This window comes from Phoca vitulina, unplaced genomic scaffold (genome assembly GCF_004348235.1).
Source record: "Phoca vitulina isolate PV1807 unplaced genomic scaffold, GSC_HSeal_1.0 scaffold92, whole genome shotgun sequence".
In the NCBI taxonomy this organism is placed as follows: domain Eukaryota; kingdom Metazoa; phylum Chordata; class Mammalia; order Carnivora; family Phocidae; genus Phoca; species Phoca vitulina.
This window is the reverse complement of record NW_022589795.1, coordinates 1,607,732-1,626,513: the sequence shown is the minus strand read 5'-3', so window position 1 is coordinate 1,626,513 and position 18,782 is coordinate 1,607,732. Positions and strand designations below refer to the sequence as shown.

Genomic DNA, 18,782 nt, shown 5'->3' with positions numbered 1-18,782 from the left:
ATGTGAAGGAAGCAGAAGCAGGTGGAGATTTCGAGCACAATTTGAGAGAGAGGCAGAAGGAATGAGCAAAGGCTCACTACTACATTTGGCAAATTCCCTTTGTCCTTCATACAAGCCTACCGAGGGCAATCAGCCTAACCACCCTTCCTGTGAAAGCATCCAAGTGATGATTATAAATAGAAAATAGATTTTAAGGGGTGCCTGGGTGGCTCAGTCGGTTAAGCGTCTGCCTTCGGCTCAGGTCATGATCTCAGGGTCCTGGGATCAAGCCCAGAATCAAGCCCTGCTCGGCAGGGAGTCTGCTTCTCCCTCTCCCTCTGCCCCTCCCCCTGCTTGTGCACTCTCAGGCGCATGTGCTCTCTCTCCCTCTCTTTCTCTCCATCTCAAATAAATAAAATCTTTTAAAAAATAAATAAATAAAAATAGAAACACTTAAAAAATTAGACCTTCTAACATGTAATAGAGCAAAAAAATCTAATTTCACGTATCAGGTCTATCTGTTCTAGAGCTATTTCATACTTATTTCATATCCCTAATCACTGCTCCCCACAATTCTCAATCCCATTTCCCTCAAACACCATTCTCTGAACTGTAATACTATTCTATGCATAGTGCATACTCAGAGAGTGATCCAACACTTTTAATTCAAAAAATATATTACAATGAACACAAACTTAAAACTAGGAACTGATGAGACAAAAGGAACAGGGATGGGGGAAACACCCAGTTATAGTAGACATTCCCAAAATGGTATCAGTACCCGGACAGAAGGGTTGTCTGGCTGGCAAAGGACTGGGAAGAGTTCCTTCAGCTTTTCTTTTCCAGTTTTGGGTTTAACAACTGGATCTTGTTTCATCAAAGAGCATAAAGGGGTTAAAAAAAGAAAACGATATATTGAAGATTTTTAACAAAGAACCTCAATATCAGATTTGCATCAAACTAAAAACTGAATATGGCATTTTTCTACAAATTACTCACATATTACTATAAACATAATTTAATTTCCTAAAAATAACACGATGACAAAACCCTCGACAAACTATCTGGTCATGTGGTGGAGGGTGTGTTGGGGGGAAACATCAGAATTCACTTGGTTAGTTATGTCTTATGAGTTTAATTTTAAGTCATTTGTAAAACTTTACTAGACTGTGTACTTGGCTCAGGACAGGGAAAGAACACAATTTACAGGATGCTCACACTCTAAACCGTTCTGGAGGCTAAGCGCAGACAGACACTCTACTCACCTTTGCTAGTAGAAGGCTTTGCTGGAGGCCGCATCGTTTGTATGAGGCGCAGCAAGTTACTAATAAGAGAATCCTTTGAAAAGAAACAGAACAAAAATTATCAGCCCCTGAATTATTGCTTAAAAACACTGGTTTTAGGGGCACCTAGGTGGCACTGTCCGTTGAGCATCTGACTCTTGGTTTTGGCTCAAGGTCATGAGATTGAGCCCCATGTCGGGCTCCATGCTCAGCTTAGGGTTAAGATTCTCTCCCTCTGCCTCCCCGCCACATACACATGCGCTTTCTCTCTCTCTCACTCTAAAATAAATACATCTTAAAAAAAGAAAAAAACTAAGAAAAGGTGGTTGTATACCTGAATGGAGCTAATTGGAACAAATGAAGCACACAGTATGAATTTGATGGGCATGAACCTAGCAAAATAGCTTCAGAGAAAGCTGATATCTAGGACTCTTTGGGGGGAAAAGTAATTTAGTTCCATTCAACCATTTTTATTTTCCACTGTTTAGAATTACTTTCAAAACCTAGACTCTTTTGTTTTTGACTTCGGATTCAGAGAACAAGAATATAAACACTCATAAAGACTTAATGATGGAAATCCTGCCCCATTTTCCTAGAAAGGTATCGCAGGAAATCCGGTTATATCACCACTGCTCAGTGGCATGAAAACATTACACACTTAATGGTTTCTTTGATTGGTATGTACAAATTATCTCCTTTCTCCATCAAAATCCTATGTGAAATCCTATCAAAATTTCAGTAGTGACATTAAAACAAAACAGGGGTCTCCAGGTACACATACCGTGAATTCGGCACCATTTTTGACCAGAGAAGCCTTAAAAGTATCAAAGGTGGTATTTTTCTCAGCAAGACTGATCACAAATTCAGCTGCAAAAGAGAAAAGGGATTAAAACTGGAATGGAGACTAGTAAAAAAATCACTTTCAAGTACATTAAAAGCAAAACCAATTAGCCTATCCAACAGTCATAAAACCAAAAGAGCAACATCCAGTGAGAGTAAAGAGAATTTAGAGTACCAAGATTATCCAGGTATGTTCCAGTTAATTTTTAGAAATGCAAAGAAGATATTACTAAAGAATGGCTCACCAGGCCCTTCAGTGCATCAAAGGGAGAAATATCTCCCTTCCTCTCCAGATCATCATACTCTTCTCATGAGACTAGTAGCTGTGCACATTGCCATACAGACTCCAGAGGTAACAATGCCCAAAAGCAAGAGCCCTCTTTCCCCGCCCCTCATGGACGTACACAGTAGGATGCTTTCTACAGTTTCAGGAAGGTCAGACCCAATCCATCCACGGGAGTCAGGCAGCTGCTGGGTGGTACAGTCTCCAAGTTGATCAAAGACTCACTTGCCCCCCCAAATTTTTCTCTACAAACCTGCCCAGTGTTTGAAATGTCTAATATTAGAGCTATTTATTAAGTAAGAGACTTACGGAAGAAAAGTGCATTTTATGAGGGGCTGAGATAATAAGCCTCACGCTGTAAAGAAAATGGTAATGATTTCATCCTGATTTTAAACCTAAAACATAACAATAATAGCATGGGGGCACCTGGGTGGCTCAGTCATTGGGCATCTGCCTTCGGCTCAGGTCATGATCCCAGGGTCCTGGGATCAAGTCCCGCATTAGGCTCCCTGCTCCACGGGAAGCTGGCTTCTCCCTCTCCCACTCCCCCTGCTTGTGTTCCCTCTCTCGCTATGTCTCTGTCAAATAAATAAAATCTTAAAAAAAAAAACAACAAATAATAATAGCATGGAGGATCTGGATAACTAACATAAACTAGTGCCACCATACCGATTCCAAGCTGGCATTTGCCTTTACCTTTTCGATGACATTAAGTAAAAGCCAAATGCCATGGGGCTACATGGACACAGCTTATGCATAACAATGCCAACGGTTAAGGCTCTGTGACCACCTGCCACATGCCCAGAGAACACTATGCTAAGTGCTTCACGTGAGTTATCCCCAGGATCCTCACAACAACCCTCATTGGTAGGTACCATTATTGTCCTTTTTTTTTTTTTGCAGATGAGGAGGCTAAGGGTTGGAGATGCTGACCTACCCAATAATAACTGGTGGAGCCAGGATTGGAACCCAGGAAATCTGACTTCTGAGCCCACATTCTGTAGAGAAATGTGGAGGGAAAAGTAAGTCACGTGGTGCTAGGCATGCAAAGCTCTAGAGACTATTCCAAAGCAATCAGCAGCATATTCACACTGCAGCTGTCATTAATCAGGTTTTTTTTTTTTAATTTTCAGAATTATATGGGGGCATCATTAAATTAACTGAACTATCAAGATTTTTTTTTTTTTTAAGTGAGCTCTACACCCAATGTGGGGCTGGAACTCATGATCCGGAGATCAAGAGTCACATGTTTTACCAACTGAGCTAGCCAGGTGCCCCAAAGATGAATTAGTAGTTAAAAACAAGTTCAGTGCTGAAAACAGGAAAAATAATGACACTGATTTAAGTGATAATACATCAGGGTGCTTGGGTGGCTCATTCGGTTAACTGTCTTGACTCTTGATTTCAGCTCAGGTCATGATATCGGGGTGGTGAGATCAAGCCCTGCGTCGGGCTCTGCGTTGGGTGTGGAGTCTGCTTAAGATTCTCTCTCTCGCTCTGTCCCTCCCCACCCATCTCCCCCCCCCCCCCCAAAAAAAAGATAATACATTAAGGCCAAAATCAAAAGAATCAAGTCAATAAATAAAACATAAAAGTAGCAAATATACACCTTTTAGTTATTAAAATCTCTCTGGCAATTTAGTTTCAACAGAACAATACTATCTATCACATTTTTCCAACTTTAGTAACTTTAATGTTACTAGTTTTATAAATCTGTGTTTAACACTGTGATATTGCGATTTATAAGAAGAAATATGTGTTTGGTATTCATCCCCTTTCCAGGCACGGCACTCCTAAAAACCCTTGGAATTTCCAAAGTGTGGAAAGTGAAAAAGGTCTTCTGTTACATTAAGGAGATGACTTGAGGAAAGCTCCTAAATAAGGGTGAGGCTGAGGGCTGGTTGCCAGGGAAACCAACCATGTGTTTACAGGCTGGAACTTTCAACCCCGCCCCTGACGTCTGGAGAGGGGAAAAGGGGCTGGAGATTGAGTTCTTTTACCAATGGCCAACGATTTAATCAATTATGCCTTTTTTTTTTTTCAATTATGCCTATTATAACGAAGCCTCCACAAACACCCAAAAGGACTGGGTATGGAGAGCTAGTGGGGAGGTGAACACATGGAGATTTGAGGACAGTGGGGCACTTAGAGAGCCTGGAAGCTCCTCAATCTTTCCCACATACCTTGCCCTATGCATCTCTTCCATCTGGCTGTCCCTGAGTTATATCCTTTTATAATAAACCTGTAATCTAGTAAGTAAAATGTTTCTCTGAGTTCTGGGACCCACTCTAGCAAATTAATCAAACCCAAGAGGGGGGGGTATGGTCATTGGAACCTCTGATCTATAGTGACCGGGTCAGCACAAGTTGACAACCTGACCTTGCAAATGGCATCTGAAGTTTGGGGTGGGGCAGTCTTATAGGTCTGAGTCCTTAACCTGTGGGATCTGATGCTATCTCCAGGAAGACAGTGTCAAAACTCAGTTCAATGTAGGATACCAGCTGGTGTCACAGAACTGCTTACCAATACTGGCAAAAACACACATCACAAATGGTGTCAGGGGCGCCTGGCTTAGTCGGAAGAGTGTGCCACTCTTGATCTCAGGTTCATGAGTTCAAGCCCCACGCTGGCCATAGAAATTAAATAAATAAGTATTTTTAATAAATAAATGGTGTCAGAATTACAAACAGAAGAAAACATATTTGTGGTTTATTTGCAAATTAAATGGGGTCTTCAGTTACATATATGCTAGAAAATTATGGAGTTTATACCTCATTTTATTTTTGTATATAATGAGGTTAACATCGTAACGATTTAACACTGGCTCAGTAAACGTTTGCTGAACGAAGGAACATACAACCCAGATAGCAAACTACAAGATTGTCACTCATTACCATCTAAAAGAGAAGGAGAATGAAGAAAAATGATACAGGACAAGCACATCTTGACTGGGAAGCAAGAAAAAAATGAACTAAAACATACTGGCAGCAGGGCTTCTTCCTAGGTGCAACATGGTCACCCCGAGAAAAACACACCATCCCCATTTCACAGATGAGGAAAACAGCTTCTGGGACATTAGGTATCTTACTCAAGGTCACACATCCAACCTCCCTGACCCCTTTTGTCACATGCCCTTTCCCTTCCATCTCTCCCGTTGATGACTTCCTCTTCATTTAGAAAACAGAACAATTAAATGGAAGTCTCTCCCTCATCGTCCTACCACCAATCCCTAAACCTATCTGCATCTGCGACCACATTCTCTGTCCTCCTTCCTATTAAAATGGATCAAGCATCCCTGTACCTATCAAAGGTCAACCCCTCCACTCATGCTCTTTGATTCCATCCATCTCTTTGCTTTCATAAGGACTCCACCTGCCTGTGGCCTTAGCTCTAGCCCCCTGGCCTTTTTCAGTTCCACGTTTTGGTACATTCTGTCCCCAAACGCCTAAAAAGTGGTTGAGAATAGTTAAAGGCAGACTTCAAAAGACTTGGGATTCCAGATTAGGCTCACACTTGGTATATAATTTTGAGGAGGATTACTTAATTACTCAGAGCCTTGTTTTCTTAATCGAAAAACAGGTAATACTATCTCACAGGGTCGTGCGAAGACCAAGTAAGATAATGTAAGTAAAGCACTGTGCACAGTATCTGCCCTGTCAATAAAGGTCGGCCATCATGATCGTCATTACAATGCGGCTGCGGCTGCGGCTGCTGTCGTTGTTAACGCTGTTTAATTAACCAGGGCGGGGGAAGCAAGGAGCAGGAGCGACAGCCGCTCCGGGTTTCACTGACAGCTCTAGGCAATGGTTTCTAACAGCTCAGCCCCGAGGGTCCTCAGGCGGGGGCCGCGGGTTCCCTGGGCCCAGGTATCTGCGACAGAGAGGGAAAGAGACTCACAGGGACACACACAGTCAGCCCATCAACCCCATTTCTCCTTCCGCTTCCCTCGACCCCAAGCCCAGAGGCCGCAGGGCCCTCCCCGGGCTTACCCAGATCCTTGTCGTTGATCCCCAGGTGATTGTCCAGCTCGGTGCAAACTTTCGACACTAAAGACAGATACTCGAGTTTGGCGAGTTCTTCCGCGGGGCCTAGGTCTGTGGTGGTGACGGCTCCCGCCATGGCCACAGCCACCGCCATGCCTACGGCCCCCGCCACCCAGCTCTACAGCCGGCCTTCTGAGCTACTCCGGGCCTGCGCCAGTTTCCACTTCCGGGTCGGCGCACGTCCCTTTTGTTTACAGTAAATTGAAAACTTTAGGAACTTCCCATGACGCAACCGAAGAATCATAGAGATCAGACAGGAAGTGCTTAAGGAAGGGACGGCCGGGTAGGTTACCCTGCACGCCGGCAGCGCCCTCTACAGGACAGCGAGATTCTCAGTCGGCTCTCAGGCCCGGACACGTTCACTTTCAGCGTTCTTCCACCTGCCGTCGGCAGAGGGCGACCGTGGCCTGTGCAAGGGGCGCCAAGGAGGTCACGACCCCCACGCCTCCTGCGCGCCTGCGCTTTGAAAGAGGAACCCGAATTCAAGCCTGGAAAAGGCCAAACTTGCTTTACGGCGGTTCCCTCTCTTCCCGGAGCTTTGCCTCTTCGTGGCTCATGACTATCTGGAGCGATTCTGTAACAAACCAGTAGGCATGGGGCGCCTGGGTGGCCCAGTCGGCTAAACGTCTGCCTTCGGCTCCGGTCATAATCCTGGGGTCCTGGGGTTGAGCCCCACCTCGGGCTCCCTGCTCGGTGTCCACGATCTCAGTCCAGATCTCTTGAGTTCTCATCCAAACCTCAGGCAGGGATCCTGCTTCTCCCTCTTCCTCTGCTGCTCCCCCTGCTTGTGTTCTCTCTTTCTCTCTCTCTCCCTGTCAAATAAATGAATAAAATCTTAAAAAAAAACAACAACCAGTAGGCGATAGTCTAGTTCTGTTATTAATTCATTTTACAGATAAGGAAACTGACACTCCCACTATCTAAGTGACATTGGGCAAATTAATCTTTGGGGACTTCGTTTTCTTATCTATAAACTGGGATAATGCTCTAACTGGGCTTGGGTGATGACTAAATAAGATAATTGTGGGGAACTTTCCAGAACGCTCGGTGAGACGCGGAGGAGCGGCGGCTGCCCGAGCTGCGCCCAGCAACGCGCTCCTTCCCGCTCCCCCACACCGGCCTCGGCCCTCTCACCGGCTGTAGAAAATGGTGAAAGAAACCACTTACTATGATGTTTTGGGGGTCAAACCCAATGCCACCCAAGAGGAATTGAAAAAGGCCTACAGGAAACTGGCCTTGAAGTACCACCCTGATAAGAATCCAAATGAAGGAGAGAAGTTTAAACAGATTTCTCAAGCTTACGAAGTACTCTCTGATGCAAAGAAAAGGGAATTATATGACAAAGGAGGAGAACAGGCAATTAAAGAAGGTGGAGCTGGTGGTGGTTTTGGCTCCCCCATGGACATCTTTGATATGTTTTTTGGAGGAGGAGGAAGGATGCAGAGAGAAAGGAGAGGTAAAAATGTCGTGCATCAGCTCTCAGTAACCTTAGAAGATTTATATAATGGTGCAACACGAAAACTAGCTCTGCAAAAGAATGTGATTTGCGATAAATGTGAAGGCAGAGGTGGTAAGAAAGGAGCAGTCGAATGTTGTCCCAATTGCCGAGGTACTGGAATGCAAATAAGAATACATCAGATAGGACCTGGAATGGTTCAGCAAATTCAGTCTGTGTGCATGGAGTGCCAGGGCCATGGGGAACGGATCAGTCCCAAAGATAGATGTAAAAGCTGCAATGGGAGGAAGATAGTTCGAGAGAAGAAGATTTTAGAAGTTCATATTGACAAAGGCATGAAGGATGGCCAGAAGATAACATTCCATGGTGAAGGAGACCAAGAACCAGGACTGGAACCAGGAGATATTATCATTGTTTTAGATCAGAAGGACCACGCTGTTTTTACTCGGCGAGGAGAAGACCTTTTCATGTGTATGGACATACAGCTGGTTGAAGCACTGTGCGGCTTTCAAAAGCCAATATCTACTCTTGACAACCGAACCATCGTCATCACCTCTCACCCAGGTCAAATTGTCAAGCATGGAGACATCAAGTGTGTGCTAAATGAAGGCATGCCAATTTATCGTAGACCATATGAGAAGGGTCGCCTAATCATCGAATTTAAGGTAAACTTTCCTGAGAATGGCTTTCTCTCTCCTGATAAACTCTCTTTGCTGGAAAAACTCCTACCTGAGAGGAAGGAAGTAGAAGAGACTGATGAAATGGACCAGGTAGAACTGGTGGACTTTGATCCAAATCAGGAAAGACGGCGCCATTACAATGGGGAAGCCTATGAGGATGATGAACATCATCCCAGGGGTGGTGTTCAGTGTCAGACCTCTTAATGGGGCCAGTGAATAACACTGCTGGCATTTTATATGCAGTAGTGAATGAGTGAAGGACTATAATCATAGCTCACTACTTGCTATTGTTTTTGTTTTAATATTCAACTATAGTAGTGTTTTAAAAGTTAAATGAAGAATAAACTCAAATATAAAAGCTCAAAAAAAAAAAAAAAGATAATTGTGCAAGGAGCCTGACGCATCGTAAACACACTAGGAATGCCGGTTACTATAATCCTAAGCGTGAGATAATGGTCACTGGTAAAATTCATCTGTCAGGTTCAGATCCCCTCAGTCTGAGACCCCAGAGAACCAGCTGGCTCGTCTCCTGTGAAAACCGCTTCTCAACTCCGGATTTTCCCGTGCCAACACCCTCAGAACTTGTGCCCCCAAAAGCAGCTGTGCTGTGAACCTAAGACCCTAAGCTGGGGTCTCCCAACTTCTATTTCTGGTCTCCATTTTCCTTTGCAACAGCTCTAAGGTGAGGTAAGGATTTTCCCACACTGCACTGTTCTGTGTGATGAATAAGGAATTGAAGGCACCCGGAGTTAGTGGCCCTCCAAGCAAGCAAAAGGGAGGGAATCAGACCCTTTTGCTTTTAGCTTCAGGCTACATTTACACGGCTGCACCTTTGGACTCTGTCCCTCCAACATCTCACCATGGACTAAAAAAATGACAGCGAAACCCCTGGAGCAGTAGCTCTCACTGACTCCAAGAGCTCCATGTTTCCAAGTTCCTAAAGAATCAGTGCTGCACTGATTCTTTTTCCTCGTGAATGGAAAGGAAAATCCTGCTCTTGATTCAACGTGCTCAACTTGCCAGCTTGGAATTAGGATATTAGGGACTTATTCCATTTGACTTCCTTTCTCTGTGCTTCTCTGCTTTCAGAAATTTTATATTCTGCTTTTCTCCAATATTTAACTGGAAGGGGGAAAACATGGAGTTTGTTTTGTCTTAAAAGCGCTGTGGGGGAAAGGGCTATAGAACCACAATGGGTGGTGGTAGCAGCAGTAAGTACTGTAAGAACGCTTAGGATTGGGGAGCCTGGGTGGCTCAGTCAGTTAAGTGCCTGCCTTCAGCTTGGGTCTTGATCCCGGGGTCAAGCCCTCTGCTCCGTGGGAGGTCTGTTTCTCCCCCTCCCCCTGCTCGCGTGTGTGTGCTCCCTCTCTCTCTCTCAAATAAATAAATAAAATCTTCAAAAAAAAAAAAGATTCTCTCTCTCCCTCTGCCACCCCCTCCCCCGTGTGCTCTCTCTCGAAAAAATAAATAAATAAATAAATAAAGTTTAACTTTTACCACTCTTAGGATATTTGGGGATTATTGAACATACATCTCAATAGTAAATATTAACAGCAAAACTTACTAAATTTTATTTACATATACATGTTTTCAAGAGTGCAGGTTTGTTACACAATACACATATTTCCTGTAACACCAAGGAATTTTTTGAAGCCAAAGGAAAAGAAATAAAAGCAAACATACTGGATAACTTCATAGCCCAAACACAGATGCACATGGGATCTTCCTCTCCCCTTAAGAGACCCAGAATCAAATGTAGTCCAAAAGTGGATGCATTCTAATTGTCCTTTGGTTATTATATATATATATTATATTACATATTATATGTAATATTTATAGTGTTATACTAAATATTATATCAGATATGTTTAATTGCCCATTATTATTATATTGCTTTCCTTGGACAGCTTCCATGTGGCCCTTGTAACACAGCCATTGACAGTTACCGGTAAATAATTTACCTTCACCAAAAAATATGTTAAAACAAATAGCCTGTGCTTCATCACCACCCACACCACCACCCATTATGGATAAGGAATGATCTCTCACCACCTTCTTTGTAGTAACAAGGACTTTGCTTTGATGCCTATTCCTAGACTGATATATGTGTTGGGCCCTAACCGCAATCCCCGCATTATTTCTGCTCTGTCCCAGAGACTAGTCACAGCTGCTGGCATTTGGGTAAGAAGTTGGGGAAGGTAGGAAGCAGAGAAGTAGTGAACCTCTTAACAATCCTGGATTGGATGGGGGAGGGCAGAAATCACCTAAGTATGTGTAGCTGAAAGGTGGCATCCTCAGGGAAGTTGGTGAGAAAAATCACAGGACTTCCTGTCACCAGAACAAAATGGTATTGCTGCAACCAAGACAGCCCTAGCTTTTTCTGCTGGAGTAAAACTCAGATCTTAGGGGAAACACCTCCGCTCTGGAAGGCAAAAATCAGAATGATTTGCTTCTAAGCATGTAACTGCCACTCAGCTATTCATTGTTATTAATGCAGGGGGACTTTAGACAAAATGGCCCCTCCTTCATTGCTCCACTGGGGCCCTGACCCAGCCTAAAGACATCGATGAAAATGGACTAAACCCTTTCATCTGAGATCCTCCCTGACAGGGACAGGACCCCAGAGAAAATGACGGAGTGAAATCCCTCTTTGACTTTTCCCCCAAATTCTTCTCCAGATTTGAATCAATTCATCAAACTACTTTGGACCCGGGCACTTTGGTAGGTTCTGGAAAGGACCCTTAGAGATCTGGAAGGTGGTGGGAAGCCATCAAGGAAGAACTAGAATACTCTAAATGCTGAACTTGTGGCTGGTTGGCAGAGCTGTGTTTACAACTCTGGTCTCTGAGCTGCCTAAACATGAGGGCAGGTGATCGGAAGACAAAAAACAAAGCAGGTCTGCTCCCTGTCATCTGGGGGCAGTTGGGGGAGGGGAGGGGCCAGACCAGGGCCAGGGTCATCTCACAGGACAGTTTCTCCTGCTGCAATCCATTATTTGTCAGCCTTATCTTTTTATGTCCAGGCACAGCCTCAATTTTGCCCTAAATGTCCCTGACCTAAAATTCCCTCTCTTGTTAGGCCATCAACCTACCGTCAGTAATAATGGATATTTTGGTTGCAAATTCTCCAAAGCTTTATAGCATTAGGCAAAAAATATTCCTCCTCAACAGGTCTGTCTTTCTTTCTTTCTTTCTTTCTTTTTTTTTGTCACAATCAAGTTTCCTCCTTCCTCACTTCCAGGGCTATCTTAAAAATATCAGGAAAAAAGAAAAAAAAAATCAGACACCCAGACACCCTTATGAGGTGAACTTTGTAAAAAAGAATTATTCTCCCATCTCCACTTTCTCATCTTCTGTGAGAATGGTAAGGAACTTTCACATATTTATTTATGAGTTAATCACCCTTTAAGTGACCCTGCTTCTTAAACTTAATTTAAGTTGGTTTTCTTTTTTGGGGTGGCTGGGTGTCTCAGTCGTTAAGCGTCTGCCTTCGGCTCAGGTCATGATCCTGGGATCGAGCCCCGCATCGGGCTCCCTGCTCCGTGGAAAGCCTGCTTCTCCCTCTCCCACTCCCCCTGCTTGTGTTCCCTCTCTCGCTGTGTCTCTCTCTGTCAAATAAAGAAATAAAATCTTAAAAAAAAAAAAGTTGGTTTTCTTTTTTTTTAAGTTTATTTATTTATTTTTTAGCAATCTCTACACCCAACATGGGGTTTGAACTCATGACCCCGAGATTAAGAGACACATGCTCTTCAGACTGAGCCAGCCAGGCACCCCTAGGTTGGTTTTTTTTAAAAGGAAATTTTTAAAAGTCAATATTGCAAGTATGGGCAACAAATTGACAAGATACATTACGTTTCTTTTTTCTCTAACGATTTTTGTAGCCTCTGGTTTCTGTTCGAGGTAATTCTTTAGGAACTTCTAAGGCTTTCCTCAGGAAAGATGCAAAAAGCAAGCCCAACCAAGAAGCGTATTGATGGGAAGAGACCAGAATAAAAGAGGGGCCGACGTTCCGTTTGCAAGCCAAACAATGTAAACAGCTGTCCACTTAGTCCCAGACCAAAGATCTGGGTGAATCTGCATGTTCTTGCCACTAACTCAAAAGAAACTGCTGCTCTGGAAACTCCACTTCTTCCAAGTGAAGGAAGATGAGTTTCCAGCATGGCCTCCATCCAAAAGCTGGAGTGTCCCGCAGAGCAAGCCATGCAAGAGTCCTTCCCCGGCTCTCCAGGCCCTGAGCCTCAGGGAGCAGAGCTCTGGTGGGAGCGTAGCTGCTGCCCGCCCCCTCCCCTCCCCCCCATGCCTAGAAGAGCTGCTTCTCCATTTTGGGTTTACAGCAATTATGGTGATTTATGCCTCCAGAGTGAAAATTAGCAATCTGGTGAGGTAACTAAAAATGAATGCATCTCTTCCCGGACTTCACTCCACCCAGCTGAGCCACCAAATAAAACCAGCATATGGGGCAATTAGAGAGCCGAGCTCCTGCTTTCAGACCTCAGCAGAAGGAGGCAGAGTTCCGGGGCCCCGGGTTCCCCTGCCTGGTTCAATAATGATCACAAGTCCTAACAAGCATCCCCTCTGCCCCTCTCTAGTGCCCCTACTCATCTTGTAAACACAAGCCTGTGGGTCCACCTTTCAAAGTCATTTGTTCCAGGTCCCCTGTGTTACCCTCTTTTGTTGCAAACTGGCTGAGAGAAGGGAAGGGGGAAGTAAGGATAAACCTCTCTCACATGGGTATATGTGGGACAAAGATATTTTTTCTTCTTAGTCATATATTTGCCTTGACATGACCCAGGAAGACTGATCTTCCCTAACTTCCACAGCCTACACTCAAATATTGGTGTGAGTGGGGCACCTGGGTGGCTCAGTCGCTTGGACGTCTGACTCTTGATCCCAGTTCAGGTCTTCGTCTCAGGGTTGTGAGCTCAAGCCCCATTTTGGGCTCCATGCTGTGACCCTTTAGAGTTGGAAGAGATTTAAGAAATAATGTAATCAAACTCATTCTGAGATACTGAGTTAACTGGTCTAAGTATGACCTGGGCATCAGGATTTTGAAAAGCTCCCAGATGAGTCTACTTTGTAGCAAAGTTTGGGAACCACTGCCCTAATCCCCTAATGCAAGGTTTCTCAACCTCAGCACTACTGACATTTGGGGCCAGGATCATTCTTTGTTGTTGGGTGTTTCCTACTCATTGTACGGTGGTTAACAGCATCCTTGGTCTCTCTACCTAGTAGATGCCAAAAGCATCCCCTGCCCCCAGTTGTCACAAATGTTAAAAAATGTCTCCAGAGGGGCACCTGGGTGGCTCAGTTGGTTAAGTGTCTGCCTTCTGCTCAGGTCACAATCTCGGGGTCCTGGGATCGAGCCCCACATCGGGCTCTGTGCTCAGCAGGGAGCCTGCTTCTCCCTCTCCCTTTGCCTGCCTGTCTGCCTACTTGTGATCTCTCTCTCTCTAATAAATAAATAAAATCTTTAAAAAAAAAAAAAACCCTCCTTAAGAAGACTCTCCTTAATGTGGCTTTCTCCAATACTGCCCTCTGACTCAGTATGCAAGGACATATTGATATTCAAAACATGTTTACAGAGTGGACCTAGAAGTTGCTCACATGTCTTTTGCTCACCTCCCCTTAACCAATTATCTGCAAGGGAGACAAGAAATGTGACCTTCATGGTGACAGCCATGTCTAGCTAAAAACTGGGGTTCTGATCCTACAGTACTTTCAGGTCCTGTCTTTTTCCCACTTTCCCCACTTCCCCCACTTCCCACTGGCTAGATGTGCAGATGTGGTAGTGTTGAGTCATCTTGGACCATATGAGCAAGGTCATGACCCCGGGGTTGTTGAAGCAAAATGACAAAAGGACCCTGAGTCTCTGACCTCCCAGAGCCACCATACCAGCCCTAGACTGCTTACTCCTGAATTGTTATGTGACAGAGAAAGAAATATACTTCTGGGGAGACTGGCTGGCCACTCTTGAGCATGCAACTCTTGATCTTGGGGTTGTGAGTTCGAGCCCCACATTGGGCATAGAGATTACTTAAAAATAAAATCTTCCAAAAAAACAAAAAATGAAATACACTTCTGTCTGGTTTAAGCTACTATTATTTGGGCATCCCTATTATATCAGCTGAACCTACAACCTTGACAGATTCATTCAAGTTCAACTATCACTTCCCGCAACGCTCAGATCTGTCTCCAGCCACGGCAACTCTCCCAAGCTCTGAGTCCACCACATTTCAGTTACCTACTGGGAGCGGCAGCTGGATATCCAACTAGGATCTTTAACTTGTATCTCTAAACCCTCCACTAACTCGTCCTGCTATTTTTCCTAGTGCTGCTTAAAAGACATCCCATTCTCCACGTTGCTCAGGCTCCAAATCTTAAGGGCACATCTGAGTCATCCCACAGAAGTCCATCCCGAAGCCTTGTACGTGGTCGGCACAAAAAATGTTCCTCAAGTTGAAGGGCTCAAGAAGCTTTGCCCAAAGCCACACGTCTAGTTAGAAATGTTTTGCTAGATGATGGAGATTGCACATTCAGATGATAGACGATTTCCTGCTTTTTTTTATGGGGCTGACAATGTCATGAGGACACGGGCTTCTTAGGAAAGGTAGTGATTTGAGAAATTCTAAACTACAATTTAAATAAGTGTTCTGCCATTTTGAGCCTTTGGCATACCATGCACTATGATTATATCCATGTGTCTGTGTAATACAAGATACAATATCAGCATTTTATGTATTTTCATGGAGGAAATGTGACTCTTCACCCAAACATGCTCATGCCTGCCTAATTCATTGTGGGCCAGGAAGTATTTAGAATACTGAGATATTTTTGAAATTAATAATCACTGTGGGATCCTCTGGGCCAATTTTAAGCAAATCAGAGGATACCATAGTCAATATTTGAGCCATATGGCCTGCTTTTCCAATTGAATTGTCTGTAGCCAATCCTGTTTATGTGTCCATGATTTTTTTTTTTTTTTAAGATTTTATTTTTATTTTTTTGACAGAGAGAGACACAACGAGAGAGGGAACACAAGCAGGGGGAGTGGGAGAGGGAGAAGCAGGCTTCCAGCCGAGCAGGGAGCCTGATGCGGGGCTTGATCCCAGGACCCTGGGATCATGACCTGAGCCGAAGGCCGACGCCCAACGACTGAGCCACCCAGGCGCCCCAATTTTTTTTTTTTGAGCTATAGAAAGAGAATCAATATTCATTAAGTAGCTACTTAGGCATGTGGCTAAATGCCCTAGTGGTTATCATCACAGCCTGAGGAGGTAAGTAGGGACTGCAAGATATGGGAAAGTGGGGAGATAGGCAGCAGGGCCATTTGGCCAGGCCTCAAATGATGGGGTCTCCAAATTTCTCTGCTTTTCAGAAGCAGATTTGAGCATGATTGGTTTAAACCTTGAACTATATCCTCCAACTCTTTCTAAAAGCCATTTGCCCCAGTTTCCTTGGCCTGGACTAGTCATTCACAGCTACGTGTAAATTCCAGCTGAGTTTGTGATCAAGAAACTATCCCCTTGGCCACTTAGGAGACAGTGTTACTATCACTCCGGCTCACAAGGAGATCTTTCTTCCTCCAGAGCACAAGGGAAGATCCTCTTTGGGTATCATCTAGCTATTTCTATGAATATAATAGAAAAACTGATTAATGGCACATACTCTTGTAGATTACAAATTGCATCTATAATAATCCATATTATCAATATACTTGCTTATTATAATTTTAAATTTCTGATTCATAAAAAAACTATTCCTTATAATTTTCTACATTTTACCTTTCCCTTTATTCATTTTAAACCTGGTTTACAGAAAACAAGAAAGATTTCACATTCAGTTATGTTCTTTTAGGCCTACACCAGTGCTTTTTGTCTTTTTGTCCATTCTGTAATAATACGCTTCAGATCAGTTTGCATTTTTTAATACTCACAGAGTTTCATTCACCATTTTTAAAGGTATTGTGTAATTAGACACTGAATTCCAGAATTTAGGTCTTGCCCAGGAAATAATTTATTTAAAAGTAACTGCTTTGCATACTTTTGGTATGTGAAAGTAAATATTGCATGTCACCAAATTTCTTTGTATTAATACATTAAAGATTCCTGGTTTGTCTCATTATTTTTCAACCCCCAGTACTAGCTAGATCTAAGGGTAGGATGGAAGTGTCAAAATGTCATTATGTCATTGGATGGTATGATTAGTCTCATTTTACATACGATCAAGCTGAGTCTCAGAGGGGAAGTCACTGTATCATTGGGTTATCAGCCAGGCTCACAGTGAATTTCCCGGATCTCTGGAAATAGCTTTGTCTCTGCTGCCTGACACCCTCCCTCCCTAACCTTGCCACATCGGATTGGTCTAGGACGGACACCTGACCCATGCCAGGCCAATCAGACTTCTTTTCTAGGATATTTGGTATTGGAAGAGAGGAAAGAGACCAGACCTTCTCTAATGGTAAAGTTATGATCCATGAGACACAAGAGCTACCAGAAAGCATGATCCCCTCTCTGGAGAGAAAGCCAAACGGAAAGAATAAAGCCAAACACATTAGAGAGGGGGAAAAAAAAATCCACGGGAGAGAGTGTCCTGGAGGTATTTAAGGCCCTGACTCCAGTTATCCCCAATTCTAGATGCTCTTGGATCCTCCCACTAAATTCCCCTTTTTGTGTAACCTGAGTCAAGTGGTCTTTATGCACCTGGCAACTGGGGAGTAAAGAGGCCTGGACTAGAGGAGGTGACCCCTGAGCCTGTGGCTCTTTTTGCCACAGTAGATCAAGTTCACCTGATTGCTCAGATCTTGTCCCAGACAATGTGAGAATGAACAGCACAAAGACATCAAACCAGCCCTTCAGCCTCACGTGATTCGCACACATATTCAGCTTCAGTTTCCCACACAGAGTGTGGGAAGCCGATGTTCCCACCGATGTTGTGGGAACATGACATGCGCACCTTAGGGCATGTGCTCGGAAGGAAATGTTACACTCCTAGCTATGTGTCTACACTGGACTTGGGTGGCATGGTGAATAATCAGCCCTATGAAGCCACACCCAGACAAACTCATACAGGCTTGGGAGGATGGGAAGGGAAAATAAAAGAAGTAGAAAATGTGAGCTAAAGGCAAAGATAACAGGCCTCTCCATGGTTATATGCTTTGCTGCTCCCAAAGTCCCTTCCCACGCATCATCTTGTTTTGGGTCCCATGGCAACCCAAGAGGGATAGAGAGCAGGTGCGGTTATTAACCTATACTTTACAGAGAAGACTGTGAAAAGATATGTGCCCCAGTGCAAGGAGCATAGTAGGTGCTCATTAAACTCATCCCTTCACTTCATGCGCTACCGATGTTCAGATGTTCAGCGACCATTTGATGAATGAAAAATGTGGGGCCAAGGCATGAAGTGACTTGTCCGATGTGACACAGCTAATCAAGGGCAGAGGGGGCACTAAAAATTGGGTTGCATCGCTCTGCACCCGACTACAAGATGCTGTGAGCATTTCTAACCCATTCATGAATTCACGTAGTGCAAGTACAGAGACCTTAATTCTCTACTGCATGAGAGAGGCAGTGCCCTTTGCCACCTCTCAGGCTTGCCAGCCAGCCGAAAGTTCTTCAAATAAATAAATGTTTACCGGCCATAGGCATTATTAGACCTTCTAGCATTGAAAGGTCTTGCTTCCCAAGCAAGCTGTTTCAGAAACCTAGGACTCCAGCACAAAAATGCTCAAGAAAAAAAAAGAGTGATTTCTACAGGAGCTAGTGAGTGATTCATGGATCAGACATGCAGTCCCAATTCCCTTTTTGCTACTCTCAATGGCATGCGAAGCTAATTCGAGGAGGCAGAAGGACATTCCATTGCCCAAGTTGTAAAAGGGAACTGGAAACCCTGCCCTTCTATAGCAGGCTGTCCCAGTGGCAGAAAACGTGATTTCTCCTGCTGAGCACGTGAAGATGATTGAGGCCTGTCATTGCTTTATTCCCTTGTCACGAGAAGAATATCGGTTCATGCAGAAATTAGATCAAAATTTAAATGGGGATGAAGGCGTTGCTGTCACTTGGGGAATCTCCTCCAGCTGAAGTTGCAGAAGCTCTTCCTGCACCCCCTGGGAGCCATCTGTCACTAACTCCCCCGGCACCCAACAGATGCTTCTGTTCCCCGGGCAGGCAGAATCAGCTGGGTGTGAATCTCCAACTCAGATCTGTCTTGGACAATCCGAGTT

The 18,782-nt window shown here is 44.1% G+C and overlaps 2 protein-coding genes across 3 annotated transcripts in view; one reads left to right on the top strand and one right to left on the bottom strand.

The window, feature by feature from the left end:
* Window positions 1-6,522, bottom strand: part of DHX8 (DEAH-box helicase 8) — a 30,611-nt gene extending 24,089 nt beyond the window's left edge. The window contains exons 1-5 of one of the 2 annotated variants that reach the window (XM_032396516.1): window positions 6,375-6,443; window positions 3,323-3,383; window positions 2,044-2,129; window positions 1,245-1,317; window positions 761-846 (exon numbers count right to left, since the gene is read on the bottom strand). In XM_032396516.1, coding sequence (XP_032252407.1) covers window positions 761-846; window positions 1,245-1,278 — 120 coding nt within the window. In that variant the 5' untranslated portion in view covers window positions 1,279-1,317; window positions 2,044-2,129; window positions 3,323-3,383; window positions 6,375-6,443. Of the gene's footprint in view, window positions 1-760; window positions 847-1,244; window positions 1,318-2,043; window positions 2,130-3,322; window positions 3,384-6,374 lie in introns of both variants that reach the window. The other variant, XM_032396515.1, reaches the window with a different exon arrangement.
* A 935-nt stretch (window positions 6,523-7,457) lies between these two features.
* Window positions 7,458-8,922, top strand: LOC116626910 (dnaJ homolog subfamily A member 1). Its single transcript, XM_032396490.1, has one exon. It carries the CDS (start codon window positions 7,575-7,577, stop codon window positions 8,766-8,768), a length of 1,194 nt encoding a protein of 397 aa, XP_032252381.1. The 5' UTR covers window positions 7,458-7,574; the 3' UTR covers window positions 8,769-8,922.
* The last annotated feature ends 9,860 nt before the right edge of the window (window positions 8,923-18,782 follow it).